Source organism: Stenella coeruleoalba, assembly GCF_951394435.1.
Source record: "Stenella coeruleoalba genome assembly, chromosome: 6".
Classification (NCBI taxonomy): domain Eukaryota; kingdom Metazoa; phylum Chordata; class Mammalia; order Artiodactyla; family Delphinidae; genus Stenella; species Stenella coeruleoalba.
Window position 1 is genome coordinate 39,051,542 of NC_137151.1, and position 14,489 is coordinate 39,066,030.

General features: G+C 32.6%; 1 protein-coding gene across 9 annotated transcripts in view; it reads right to left on the reverse strand.

Moving 5' to 3' along the window:
- LRP1B (LDL receptor related protein 1B) overlaps nucleotides 1-14,489 on the reverse strand; it is a 1,831,517-nt gene that overhangs the window by 13,647 nt on the left and 1,803,381 nt on the right. For all 9 annotated transcript variants that reach the window (XR_013828854.1, XM_079925113.1, XM_079925117.1 and 6 more), the window contains one exon: nucleotides 848-924. Coding sequence is in view for 8 of the 9 variants with exons in the window: in XM_079925113.1 (XP_079781239.1) it covers nucleotides 848-924 (77 nt within the window). In the remaining variant the exon portion in view is untranslated. The remainder of the gene's footprint in view (nucleotides 1-847; nucleotides 925-14,489) is intronic.

Here is a 14,489-nt window from a genome sequence, read left to right on the forward strand (position 1 = left end):
GCTCTCTCACCAGCAGTGAAAGACTAGAGAAAAATTGCTAAGTAAGCATTCATAAATCAGAGGTATTACTTTTTCTCTTCAAGAATATATTTACCCACTTGATAGTTATTCCAGATTTCTCAAAAATTTTCCACACATTAGCGATAGTATGTGTGAGTTGGGAAACTTTATGTAAGACTTTTGTTGTGAAAATCTTTATAAAATCATTTAAAATTGTTGGAACACACACACATAGACACAAAATATTGATGTAGATAAAATTTCATATCAGGGACCTGTCCTAAGACTACAGCTACACACACAAAAAAACTTGTAAAATGTTGCTACATTTTAACATACTTCAAAACCAGTACTTTAAAGATAAGGAAGCAATGAATCAACTATGCTCCTTATTAAAAATTGCTTGTTAACATACTTCATCACTTTGAGACTAATCAAGTTTGTTTTTCCACAACACACTGAATGCACTTCAAGAAAAATACTCTAATTAAAACATGAAATTACTTTTCTTCCCCAAGCATTCTCACATCCATTGTGATATTTGCAGACTTTGCAGCTGACGCACATTTCCGAAGAAAAGCTTAAGCTAGGTTTACAGATGTGTGTTCTGAAAACTGCCAAAGTTTGAGATGAACCCTCACAGCCTAAAAGCGCACATAACGCTGGATCCTGTCACCAGGTGAGAGCTCAGTGTTTCTTCTTTCAAAAAACATATGGATTGCAGATCTCTTGCAAAATTCCATAAAGGAGATTTTCCAAGACTCAATTCCCACAATAATGGTATAAAAAGAAAACAATGCTTTCTATACTATGTGGAACACCCAAGATATTAATCTGAGAAACTTACTTGTGCTGATATGATCAGATTTGCTGCTCTTTGGGGCCGGCCTCTCACACTGTGTGCCTGACCAGTTGGTGGAACATCTAGAAAGATAAAAACAAACAAAAAAATCAGTGAGTAACAAAACCCACAAGTCTGCTAACGTAGTAACTTTAACCAAATGAAATGAAGGAAGAGCCTACTATCACAGATTCATGAATTTTAGATAGAGATTTCTGCTAATTTCCTGCATATTGTCAGTATGCTGAGGGTAACTTCAATTGGACTTCACTTGTTAAAATACTTTTTAAAATTTAAAGTCATTTTTCTTTATTCTATGTTAAACTTAAAATTGGCATATTTTATAACAAAACTGAAATTTTAATTAAGAATTGAGATTAATTTGAGACGTACTGAAAATTATGCCACTATAAAAATTGAGTTTGCCTGTCAAGCAAATCCTTCTTTACTAAGTTTCTGTGATTTATTTTTTCTGGTTCTAAATTCAGAGTGGAACTAACAACCAAACAGCAAATGGTCATATGTCTCATAGTTCAAACTGCACAATTTTTACTCTTTTAATCAGAGACAGGGAAATATAGTGCTTTCCCATTTAAGATCATGCTTCTATTCCCATGAAATCAAGACAATATGCCCAAGTTTTCATTCAGAGAAGTTGTCTTTCCCATATAGGAACCATGACATTATGATGGGAAGTCTTGCAGAGGATTAAAATAATAGATTTGATTAAAATCCTTCATTTAAACATAAATCACAACCATATAATTAGCTGATTGTATCAAAATAAATGCTGGAATGGTTTTAGCTATGTTTGAACAATGTCTGCTGGCTAACACAAGATGCCTCCATGCATCTGTCAGAGGAAATCCATAGAGAAACAATTTAATTGGCTTCAGTTCTTATTTAAAATGACTGTCAAATACCACCACATCACAAGTAGTTGTACACAGTAAAAGAACCGCTTCCAGAACTATTCCAAGTAGATATCTTTGGGCATGGTGGCCAAACTAAATAACTGCCATGGGTGGGTCTCTTCCAATTCTGTCACAGCCAATTCAAGTAGCTGAAGCTGTTTGGGAACTAGGCTTCTATGATGCCATGTGAATTATTTGTGGTATTTGTGAAGACAGTATCGGGTGTCCTAACACAGGGCAAAATCTCATAAAATCATCATATTGACAAACTCAAGTTACAAAAAGAAAAATTTGTTTCATAAAAGCATACATTAACTTCAGAATAATGGACAGCAACGTTACTATTCAAGAATATAGTTATTTGATTAATAATGATATTATAAAACTATGAGTATGGATCATGATTTCAATGAAAATTAATATCATTATATTATTATTAAGTCATCACTCATGCATTATCCTGATTTTTTATTTAGATCCTTTATAAAAAGCTTACATATATATTTTCTATACATCACATTTATTATATACCATACTACAAGTAAATCATTAAAATAGGTAAATAAATTTTAAGGCCAGGTCTATGACGCTGTCTGTATTACTGAAGTGAGGTAATGAAATGAGCATATTTCAAATAATTATAATAAAGTGAACAACCAATAAAATCATTGATTTAAAAAAAATCTGTTTTCTCCCTTAGTTGTGGTTTTGCAGTTGAATGTTCTAGAAAATTGTTCCAGTTCTTCAGTTCCTAATTCTTGACACAGTCCAAAGATAATTCAAAATAAGATGTTTAGGCAAATTTTGCAAACATCATTAGAATGAATCCTAATCATTGCAAAAGTCTTTTTGTTCTTTGTAGCTTTACATTTGTCAAATCTTTCTAATTGACCATTGAGGATATTTTACATGCTCCAGTGAAAAAAATAATACTGATTGCTTGGTAATTTTATTATATAACCGATGTGTACAAAGCTATTTTAAAATTAAAATATCAAAATTTGCTCTTTACATTACCTCCTTTGAAAAAACAACAGTAACAACAGCAACCTAAATCAGGTTCATGTTAAGCAAGAGAAATGATCTGAGATATATTTTGTTGTGTTAATAGAGATAAGAACCTCTGGGGCTCATCGTAACACTGAGATGCTTAGAAGTCAGAAAATGGAATTGCTCAGGAATTGGAGGAATAAATGCTAATTGATAAGATGTTCTGATATGAGCATAATGTGTTTTAAGTATTTTAGGAAGTTATTAAAAATATGCCTTTAGAACTCCAGAAGGGCAGAGAGAGATTTTTAAACAAAGAAGATCAGGATACTGTGATTTTTATTCCAAACTCTGAAATTATTTAAGTAGGACAGGTGGTATTTATTAACAGTATTGAGTAATTTTCTGTTTTATCCATAGCTTGGAACCCAGTACTTATATTAGATAAAATATATCACTTGCTAGTGGTCGTGATGCTCCTCTCTTTTGCATTGTGGAAGCACACTTAACTTCTTAGCTTTCAGGGAATATTTTGTTTATAATATTTGTTTATTATCATCTTTAATCTGTACTGTTGCAATCTACTGCTCCCTGCTATTCATCCCTGGACAATTATCTTTGAGTTAGTCCTGCATGGTCCTCCCAAGAAATCTTATTTTTTTTCTTACCATCACAAACATCTGTATATCCTTCCTTTTAAATTTATTCTACAGTTATTTCCCCCACTGTGCTTTATCCTAGGACAATGAAAATCAGCTTCTTTTTCTTATGTGTTTGATCACTGTACCACTCTGAATTATTTAACTTTTTAAGCACTTTTATGAATTTTGGATTCATGAAAGTATTGTTGGATCATGGATAGATAGGTAGACAGAAAGATAGATTCTTATTTATTCAAACAATTGTTTATCCTTCTCTTTTCACATTATCGTACGAAGATATTTGCTTCAAAAGCAGTCTTTTTGATTTCTCCCCTTCTCCCCAAGGCCAGTGACATTGAAAAGAAAGGTTGTTTATCGTTATATTGTTTTCCTAATCTTATTCTTCCTTTTATGTTCTAGGTTAGACTAATGATTATCAAACTGAAAAATGTGTTAAAGTTGAAATTCTGGAGGCCCATATACCAGAGATTTTCATTAAGCAGCTTGGAGCTGTGGCCAGAAATCTGCATTTTAACAAAGTGAGCCTGATGCAAATACTTCACATATCACACTTCAAGAGATATTTGAGATAAATTATGTTCCCACAGATTTTCTTCTTATACCAAATATTGTTCAATCATTTAAAAAAAATTTAGGATAGGAATAATAGTATGCATGTCCAGCAAGACTGTTCAAAAGGTTAAATGACATTGGTAGAAGTTCTTAACATAGTATCTGAAAGTAACTGAGTGGATTTTTGTTTGGGGTAACTAATTCTCATCTGAATGTTACTATATGAAATGCTTGGATAGTTAACTTATTGTGTTCTTTAACAGTGTGTGCAATTATTGTATAGTTACAATATTCTATACTTCAATTGTAATTTTCTGTAACGGGGAGTAACTTTGTGTAAAGGCAATAGTGTAGCATATATTACTAGGAAGCACAGTAAATATTTTTGGACTATCAAAATAAGTTTAGCATATATAAGGGAATAAATATATAATCTTTAAAAAGAAACAGTTTTTACAAGACAAGCATAAATATAAGACATATAATTAAACTGTCCAAAACAATGAGAACTCTGAAGTAGCAGAGAGATTTTACAAAAGGAATTGAAATCAGATATAAAATACTGAAAGTGTATTAAAATCTTAGGTATTGTCTTTCACTGTAATAATGATCAACTTACGTGGACTACTCATGTCATTTTGTGGAAATGTCGTCTAGAGTCACTTGCTTTGGGAGGACTTCAAAATAAAATAATGAGATTAATATCTGCTTCCTCTTTTCATCAAATTTAAAGGTCATGGAACCCTTCTGACCAAAGTGGAATTCAAAGGTAAACCTTAAAGCAATTTGAAATTGAATTTCTCCTCTTACATGCTAGGCTGCCGTTATTAACTATGATGATGGAGACATTCAGAATGAAAAATCTTTTAATATACCCTTCTCTTTCTACACACAGGGGAAAAAAAATATGGCACAAGGGATTAAAGGAGCCTTAGAAAACTTGTGCAGAGTGCCATGCATGTTTCAGTGCTCCAAAAAGCTCATTCAATAAAAATAAAACTATGACTACATTTTGTGCATCAGATTTATAAAACAGTATTTTCATACAGTGATGAAAATTCAAACATTAAAAGTCAGTTGCAAATTTTTTTTTCTGATTAATTCTGAAAATTTCACTCTTTTGGTGGAAGAACATGACTACATTTGCATGGCATTCTTAACTTTAAAGCCTTACACCCTATGTAGCTCCCAGCACTTTTTTGCCCCCCTCTTCTTGCAGACTGCTGTATTGCAAAATGCAAAAAGTTTTATTGCATTTGGAAAGGATATTTATATATTAATTCACCAGTTTGTTAACTTGACTTTGAAACATTTTTTCATCTGTTATTGTTTCCCAATTTTCTGAGATAAAATTATTTCATATATACATAAAGATTTATAATTTTTTAACATGCTTCAAAAATTTTCTATCCTACCTTTGATATAATATTTTGCATAAAGTTCAATTAACATTTGCACAACTTTGTGCCAGGTCCTAGGATAAGTGTTTTCATATGAAAAATATTCTTATTCAGCTTCTATAATAACCCATGAGTTGGAATTATTCATCTTATGAAATGGAGAAGTGTGTGTTCAAATGATTTTCCTGAAAAATCATAGCTAATAAGAGGTAGAAATAAAATGTGGAGTTATTATGATCCTTCTTATTCAAAGCAGTAGTAGGAAAAATGCTTTTCCTTACTCCCTCATGCCCAAGAGAGTACAGTCACTTAAGAAGAAAGTAGAAATATTATCTGAACAAAGGAAAATCAGTGCATTTTCTGAGTAGTAAAATTGTTAAAATTACCACACTGGCTCAGACCTGTGGTCAGTAATGCCTGATATTCTGTCTCTGGCAGTGACAGTGAGGGACATGTTATAGAAGGGTGTTAATATCCTTCTTGATACCAACTTCACATTTTTGTGTGGATTCCAAAATACTGTAGATGTGTTTAAAACACCTTTAAAAATCCAAGATCCATCAATTATAAATTCATCTATATTATTACTCAGTACAATTTTGAACTTCCACAACAATTCACTCTATATATATTTCATTCATTTGGTAGATATATATATATATGTGTGTGTGTATATATATACACACATATATATATATACACACATAGTTTTGTACTACAATTTCTATTTATTTAGCACTATTCTCTATCAAAATTTGACTGTTATTTCTAACATAGAAATAGCTAGGTATCACCCTGCTTTGTTTTCTTCAAAAAGCTTAAGTTAGTATCTTAAATTTTTGTTTGTTGTAATAAGTATAAGTGGTTCAACTCTATAATTATATATTATAATGCCTAGTTTTAAAATACTACATTAAATCATTGTGTTACCTAGTATTGATAAAATTAGTAAGACAAAGCTAATCTTACTTTAATATTAAGGACATTTGGTCAGAAAGAGTTTTTGATTTCTGAGAAGGGTTAATGAGATGAAGTAAAATAATAATGAGATGTTCAATAAACTCTGACCAACAATTATTTTAGGAAAAGTAAAAATTAATGAGAGGGCTTCTCTGGTGGTGCAGTGGTTGAGAGTCCGTCTGCCGATGCAGGGGACACGTGTTCGTGCCCCGGTCCGGGAAGATCCCACATGCCGCGGAGCGGCTGGGCCCGTGAGCCATGGCCGCTGGGCCTGCGCGTCCGGAGCCTGTGCTCCGCAATGGGAGAGGCCACAACAGTGAGAGGCCCGCGTACCGCAAAAAAAAAAAAAAAAAAAAAAAAAAAAACTAATGAGAAATTTCAGTTGAAGAAGTGACCATGAAAGAAATAAAATTAACAAAGTGCATTATTTAAAGTGATTATTTTAAGAAGGAGAAATATAAAAGATAAAATCTAGTTTGCCAAGAAGTTATCCATAAAAGGAAGTTTGTTAAGATTGGCTGGTTTAAGTTAGAAATGTTTAAACACAACATTCTATGCAGGCCACCTGAGCAGAAACGGCCACTGAAGTGTGAAATGATGACTCAATAAATATTAAAAAAAGAACAAAATCTCTAGTAATGTAAAACTTTTATTATCTAGATGTTTTCCAGGAAATTTTATTAAAAGCAGATCTGAAAGGCATAAAGTGTTTTTTGCAGAGTGAGTAGATGATTTCTACTTAAATTAATATGCTACATGCATCAACTCAAAAGGAAAAGGAACAATCATAAAATTAGTATTAAGTAATATGGCTGATAAAATTGAAGACATAAATGTAGGGTATTACATTAGAAACAGTGGTTATAATTCTATAGCTGAAAGTGGGAAGAAAAGCAATGTATGCTGTAACACAAGTGGAAAGTTCTGTCTACATGATGCCACGATGAATGACCAATTCCAAAACTGGCTTAAGAACATATCAAGCCATGGGGGCTGGGTTTGGAAATCTCCATGCTTAGTGCCATGCAGACAAAGTGACTAATCTTATACCTGAATATTTTATGTTTTAGCACAAAATAAGAGTAAACAATAAGGAATTTTTCTATGAAAACCTAATGACTACCCTTCCTAGTTCATAGGGTTTCTGTGGCGCAACATGGTAAAATCTGAAACAATTTATAATGGCAATATCTGGCATAGTCAACTGCAGTTATTAAATATCATTCAAGGCATATTAGTCCTATACAAATTTGGGGCAATGGTAGGGATATCAGAAAGTGTTAACAGAAGGTTTTGAGACTGTGAATGTCTTTATAAGTGAGATATATAACTCTAATTCTCTAGAAAATATTTATTTTCAGTTGTAGTGCACATTATGCTGAGATATTGATATTAGCCACTTTAATTTATAGTCTGAATCATTGGGAAATAATTCCTATATATAGATAGTCACCTCCTTTCTGATACTTCAGTATAGCCTTTGTTCTAGTTACAAGATTTTTACATATCCACCAAAAGGTAACACTAAAGGTTTCTAGAGGCAAACATTTTTAATTGATAAAGGTACACTGTATTAGTATTGATACCACCTTCCCAATTACCACCATTCAGCCTTCCTCAAAATCTAGGACCTGCATTTCACAAGTTTTTTTTTTTTTTTTTTCTTTTTTTTTTTTTTTTGCGGTACGTGGGCCTCTCACTGTTGTGGCCTCTTCCGTTGCGGAGCACAGACTCTGGACGTGCAGGCTCAGCGGCCATGGCTCACGGGCCCAGCCGCTCCGCGGCATGTGTGATCTTCCCAGACCGGGGCACGAACCCGTGTCCCCTGCATCGGCAGGCGGACTCTCAACCACTGCGCCACCAGGGAAGCCCGCATTTCACAAGTTTTTAAAAATTTTTAAATTGTTTTAAAACAAAACAAGCAATCAAAAAAGAGTAAATGAAAAAAATTGAAATGACTTGCTAAAATCAAGTGTCAGTATGAATTAACAAATTTGTCTACGCTGCATAAATGTCAATTAGTCATAAAACACTCACCAGATTTGTTCAACACTTATAGGAACATGTTGCAAACAGAAACATCTGGAGGCTTATGACAAAAGATGGCCATTAACACACACTTATTTCCTAATCCAAGTATTATATTACTTCCCTGACTCAAGGTGAGAAGGTTTATGCAGGCAGTAGTCTAAAAATTGATTCAGGAAGTTTAGATAAATATCTTCAATAAATCTAAAAGGCTACAGAATATTACAGTAGTATTTTACATTATGGAGAATTGCCATTTGGGGTCAGTTATAAATACCTTTATTTATTTGATCCACATACAATCATAAATATGGTACATTTTATTTTTGCATTTCTCTATATATGCATTTATAAATTTCTAAATATGCCTTTGCCTATGACTATGGTAGACTAATTACTTAAAGGTAGGGGTAATCTATTATTCATTTTTATATTTCTTCATTTCTTGAGCACATGGTCAGTATGTAGGTTTGGTCAATCAATATGTTTGTTGTTTGTTAAAATGAATGAACGAATGCATGAAGGCATGGAGGATGCATGGTTGAACTCATATGAATACACATACATGTGTCATATCCCATTCTATGAAGAATATATAGCTCCATTCATAAGTACATGTTTTCAGCTAGTTACCAGTCATTTCTCACTGAAAAGAATATTGATCCACTATGAAAAACACTTAACATGTAAGAACCACAAATATTTTCTTCCTTTCTTCCTTCCTCCCTCCCTCCCTCCCTTTCTTCATTAATCTATTTATTAATTCTTCCTTTTACAAAATTAGATGATCATATTTTAGCAACTTGGACATGTAAAATTTTACTTATTCAATGTTGTAAATTGTGTGACACTTCCGTTCTTGTCCCACGATGCAGCTAACTAAGAAACGTTTATCTTCTTTCCCTGACAAAAATTCTAAAGGCATTTGCCTGATGGGTAAATTAACATGGAAACCAGTTTTATATAAAAATCATACAAAAAAATATGTAGTTAAATGTAATTTAATTCAATTTAGTCATTTAAATAATTGTGTAAAATTAAAGTGCTGGTATGGAGTGACACAAATGGAATGTGTAAGTTTTGGAATTAGACAGAACTGTGCTGTAATCTAGTCTCCCCTCCCCTCCTAGAAGGATATATCTTCTAGCAATTCACCCACTTTGGTTGTTTAGTTTATAATACAAGGGAGAGCAATACTCCCACTTTTGTCACACATTTCCCACAGATCTAGCCTCTTATGCTTTAACCTTTGTTTTCCCCTTCCTTTCTTATTTTATATTTTATCTTTCTATTGTATGTTTTCCTTTTACTACCTCAAAATTTTTCTTCTTCCTTCTTTACTTTGTTTCTTTTTTCCTCTCTTTCTTCCTTCCATTCTTTTTCTTTTTCCTTTTTGCAAGGCAAGTTGATCATTATAAAAGTTAAAAAAAAATTAGGCTTCCTGAAAGATGAAATGATACAATGTATATAAAATTTACACACCCTCTAAGTTAATTTAACTCAAGTGATAAATAATACTATGAATATTAAATTTAAAGCTTGTATATGGCACACCAATATCAATATAATTATAATTTTTGTTTGTATGCTGAGTGGAAGAAGTATTAGGCTAAAATTTCTGTACTCCTTTAACAAAAATGGCTTTCTCCTGCTACTATTCCAGTGTGAAAAAGAAGAAAATATTTCCTTAACTGACGATAATGTAAGGAATTTTTCATTTATTTTTTTTACTCTTAAACCAGTGTTGCTTGTTAATCTATATTCCTCTGATCCTTTTCTTAAAATTGTATAAAGTTGGTTTGGAATTAAGTAGTAGGTTGGAGGTTTATTGATTTATTTTTTTTTTTTGACTTGTTCCAGGATAGAACATGAGCAGGAGATAAACCTTCATTGTTAAAAGCATCTGAAATTTGTGCTTTTTCATAGCAGCAAAACCTGGGGAATGCAGTCTAATAGAGAGAAAAATAATGTAAACTGTTAAAGAGGTAACAAGTAAATGAATGAAAATACTATGTAGTTATACTGTATTTGGTTTCTTTGGTTATTCTGATTTACTTACTGATTATATTAAAGGCCAAGAACATGTCCCAGAATCAAGGGAAAATAAGGTGACTACATCAAAGCTTCATAACAACAGCTGCCCAATGGGTACCTATGCAATAACTGTTCTCTGTTAGGCAGTGCCAGCTGTACTCTCAAAGCACAAACTGGACTTTAAACTTTAATAGAAAAATTCTGTATTCCGTGTTTTTCCCCATGACATGACTAGCTTGGTGAAAGCTAGAACAAGCTACAACTTGTTACCTGCGATCATAAAGGATAGATATTGATGTGACAGATTTTCCTGGCCTTTACTGTTCCAAAAGACATGCACGTTTCACATTTTGTGCTTTGAAAATATGCCACGGGGCAGAAAACAAATAAGGGACATGCAATGACCTGACTCTTGAAAAGTGGACAACACAGGCTGCCAAAGTTGAATTGCTCAAAACCCCTGCTGAAAAGTTGTGATCTGTTTGAAATCACTCCTGACAGCTTCCTTGGGCTCTTCTCAAATGTTCTCTACGGGGCCACAGGGTCACTGGTCCACAAGGAGGAGCGTCGCTCAGCCTGACAGCAGAGGCCTGAAGAGTAGCATGTGCCCTCTCCTTTCAGCAGAGCCAGTAGTTTGAAATACCTAGGCCTTAATTAGCTGTTGTAATATAGAAGAATAATTCCTACCTTTTAAAAATGTGTGACAGAAACGAAACTCACTATCTTCTTCCCCAAAACCCCAACAGAGGTTTCCCTAGTACCTGTACATTTCCTTATGTGTTTCTCACCCTAAGGACGTATAAAACAATGCTAAACTTTTAAGAAAATAATTAGATGGAACAATCACAAAACCAAAGAAAATGACAAAATGACTAATTTTCCGATCATTTGCTTAATGAATGTCCCTTTGGTACTTGTACATTCATTTTGCATCCCTCTGAGTTTTAAAAATCTGCTTTGAAAATGTTTCAAAAGCTAGCTCCTGTGTGTTTTCTGAGGTGTTTGAGGGTGGACCTGCTGCCCTTTTTTCTCTGTTGTCCCTCATGGGACTTGAGCTTAGTTATGTACTTCCCTTTTCAGTCACTATTACTATCACAATCATCACACTTCTAATCTTTTATTTATGCCATATTTTGCTTATTTTTAATAACGAGCACTTTTTAAGAACCCCACAGCTTATTTTTTGCCTCCAAACTCCCAGAAGCCCAAATTATGCCAAGTACTGATCATTTTATGTATGGTCTATTAGAACAGTTTTAAGGTTCTACTTTTTTTTTTAAGTGTTTACTAGGTTGAAAACAATATTCTGTTGTTTTTTTTTTAACAGGTATTACATTTCTTATTCCTCAAAATAATTTTAGGAAGTAGATGCTATCAGTATTTCCATACTAAGATGACAAATGAGGCAAAGAGAAGAAAAACAAAACCAACAAAACAAACTGCAATTCCAAGGTATAAGGTCTTCTATCTTTTGGCTCTTTTTTGTGCCCTGTTTACCAACAAATCACTTTTAAAAAGCCATTTCTTTAATTTAAAAAATTGTCTCCTTTTCCTTTGTAAATTGGGATTCATTTTAAAATCTGTTTTTTCAAACCCAGGGCTTCTTGTTCCAGCAGAGCACCATGCCATCAAGACCTTTTTAAAACACACACATGATTGAGATAGTTCATAAGTCAAATGTTATTAGTGTTCCCCTACTGTTTATGGACTTATGGAATAAATTTCAAATTCCTAGCTAAGCATATTATGTTCCTCAGAACGATTTCAGTGTATAACATTATTGTCTAATACTCCCCCAGAAGCACCATTTATCTTACACCACTCACATCCACAGAGCCCCTGCCACATTCCTTCTTGTCTCATCTCTTTCCTCAAAATAGATCAGAGTCCCTCAAGGGCAGGGGCTACAACTTACTTTCTTCTATTTCATTCTTTTTTATTTCTTTCTTTTTTTTTTTTTTAGAGAGAAAATACCAGGGTAAAAACAACAAACAAAAGTCAAAGAGAAGAGAGAACAAAAATTAATACAATTAAGTTTTACTAATAACTTAATATGGGTAAGTTAAAAGCCTATTTAGCTCCTTTTGTAGAGAGATATTTAACCTCAGTTCTAGAACGCTCAGGAAACTTCCTGTGGTAGTTTTAGAAGATATCATAAAGATAAGAAAGAGAACCAAAAATCATAATGAAATGAATCACTTAAAATTTTTTTTCTGACTCTTGCAGTTTTTGAAAATGTATTAATGAAGTAAGAAGTGGTATTACAATGATGATAGAAAGATGTTTATATCATAGGCTGCCAGATTTCACAATACAATACAGGCACCAGGACAGTATTTTTTAGCAACATTAGTTAAGCACATATTACACAAAGAATGCATGCTAGCTGCTGAGGCAAAATAGATAAATCAGATATAACCTCTTCTTTAAAGGAATTTACAATCTGCCAGAGAGAAACAGACATGTACATTTAGAAGGGCCATGGAGTAAAACAAGCAGCATTCCCAAGCCAGTTTCATAGAAATATGCTCCATGTCAAAAGGCCACACAGAGACGAGAAGCCAATTCTAGCCATAAAATATGGAATATCATAGGGTAATACGAAAAATGTAACCACACACTCATGCAGATGATCAGAGAAAGGAAAACCATGTTTCCAAAAAAAAAAAAAGAGGAAAAAAAAAATAAAGCAGAAAGCAAACAAAACAAAACAGATGCCCAAATAAATATAACCAAACCAAAAAAACAAAAAAAGGAAAAATCCAGAAAAAAGGGAAAAACAAATAATAGATTGGGGAAAAATGCTCACAGAAAGTTATTTTTAGCTTCTGCTTGAAATGAAGAAGGAAAACATAAAAAACTAACAGTGTTAAATTGTTTTTGACCACACAGAGAATTGGTCCTGTTACGGGCAAGAAGCAATAATACATATAGTAAGAAATGTCTTGGAATTTTGCCATACTGCTATTTTCAAAACAGTGTGGGCCTGAATTGGTATGATTTCAAAACCAGTGTAATATCAGAGTTAGATCTTTTTGGTTCTCCCTTTTCAGTTGATAAAATATAATTTTAAACTTGTTTTTTTCTTTTCTTTTTGAAAAAGAAGGTGAATTATACAGAAAATTGATTTTAAAGGAAATATTCCCCAAATTCCACCAATAATGGTCATTAATCTTTAAGCTTCACAAGTCAAATATTTTTGTCTGTTCACTGATAAAAACTTCAGTGCCTAGGTTGTTTTCTGGTATATAGTAGGTATTCAATAAAAATTTTCTGATGAATTAATATGGGAAGAAAAAAATCACCAGTATTTTTGTTATCTAAATGGACAAAAATATGAAGAAACCAAGGGACAGACACTTAGGTTTCTAGCTCATATAGATTGTGGATCTATTGATACTAGACTAGGGGTTGATAATAAGAAAGAGGTGGAAAAGATTATTACTTCTCTTGAAGTTAGGCATAAATAAGTTTATAAACTTATTTTATAAACTTATAAGTTTATAAACTTATAAACATAAATTTATATAACCTGATATATTGTGGTACATTATTTTAAAGTATCAGGAAAATAGATCATAAAATCACAGAGAAAAATTAATACAAATATTTAATTGTGACCCAGGAATTTTTCAGTTACTCCATAGTTTTAATAATAAAGGCTTTGTTATTTTTAATTCTGCTACTATAGGAATCTTTGTTTTCTCAGTGTCTTTATAGATATTTTAGAGGAATTTTGAGAGAATTGGTATCTGTGGTTGTGACTCTGACCCAATTTTTAAAAAATTACTAAAATTCAAATGTGACTCTGATTAAATACATCATACTTTATAGTTTTATAGTATATTAGTGAACAATTAGTCTAAACCCATCACCTTATGGACAAGGAAAATGTGACACAAAAAGACAATGTAACTTGCCCCAAATCATTGCTAGTTTGATTAATAAAATCTATACTTTCACACTGAATATTTCTTCTTCTGAGTGTTGATACTAGAAAACTAATGAGATAAGCACACAGATATTTAAAGACAGAAGTTTTTATCCTAGGAAAAAATAATTTAAAAAAAGAACAAAACACAGAAACAAACTAACAAAAAAATCCTAA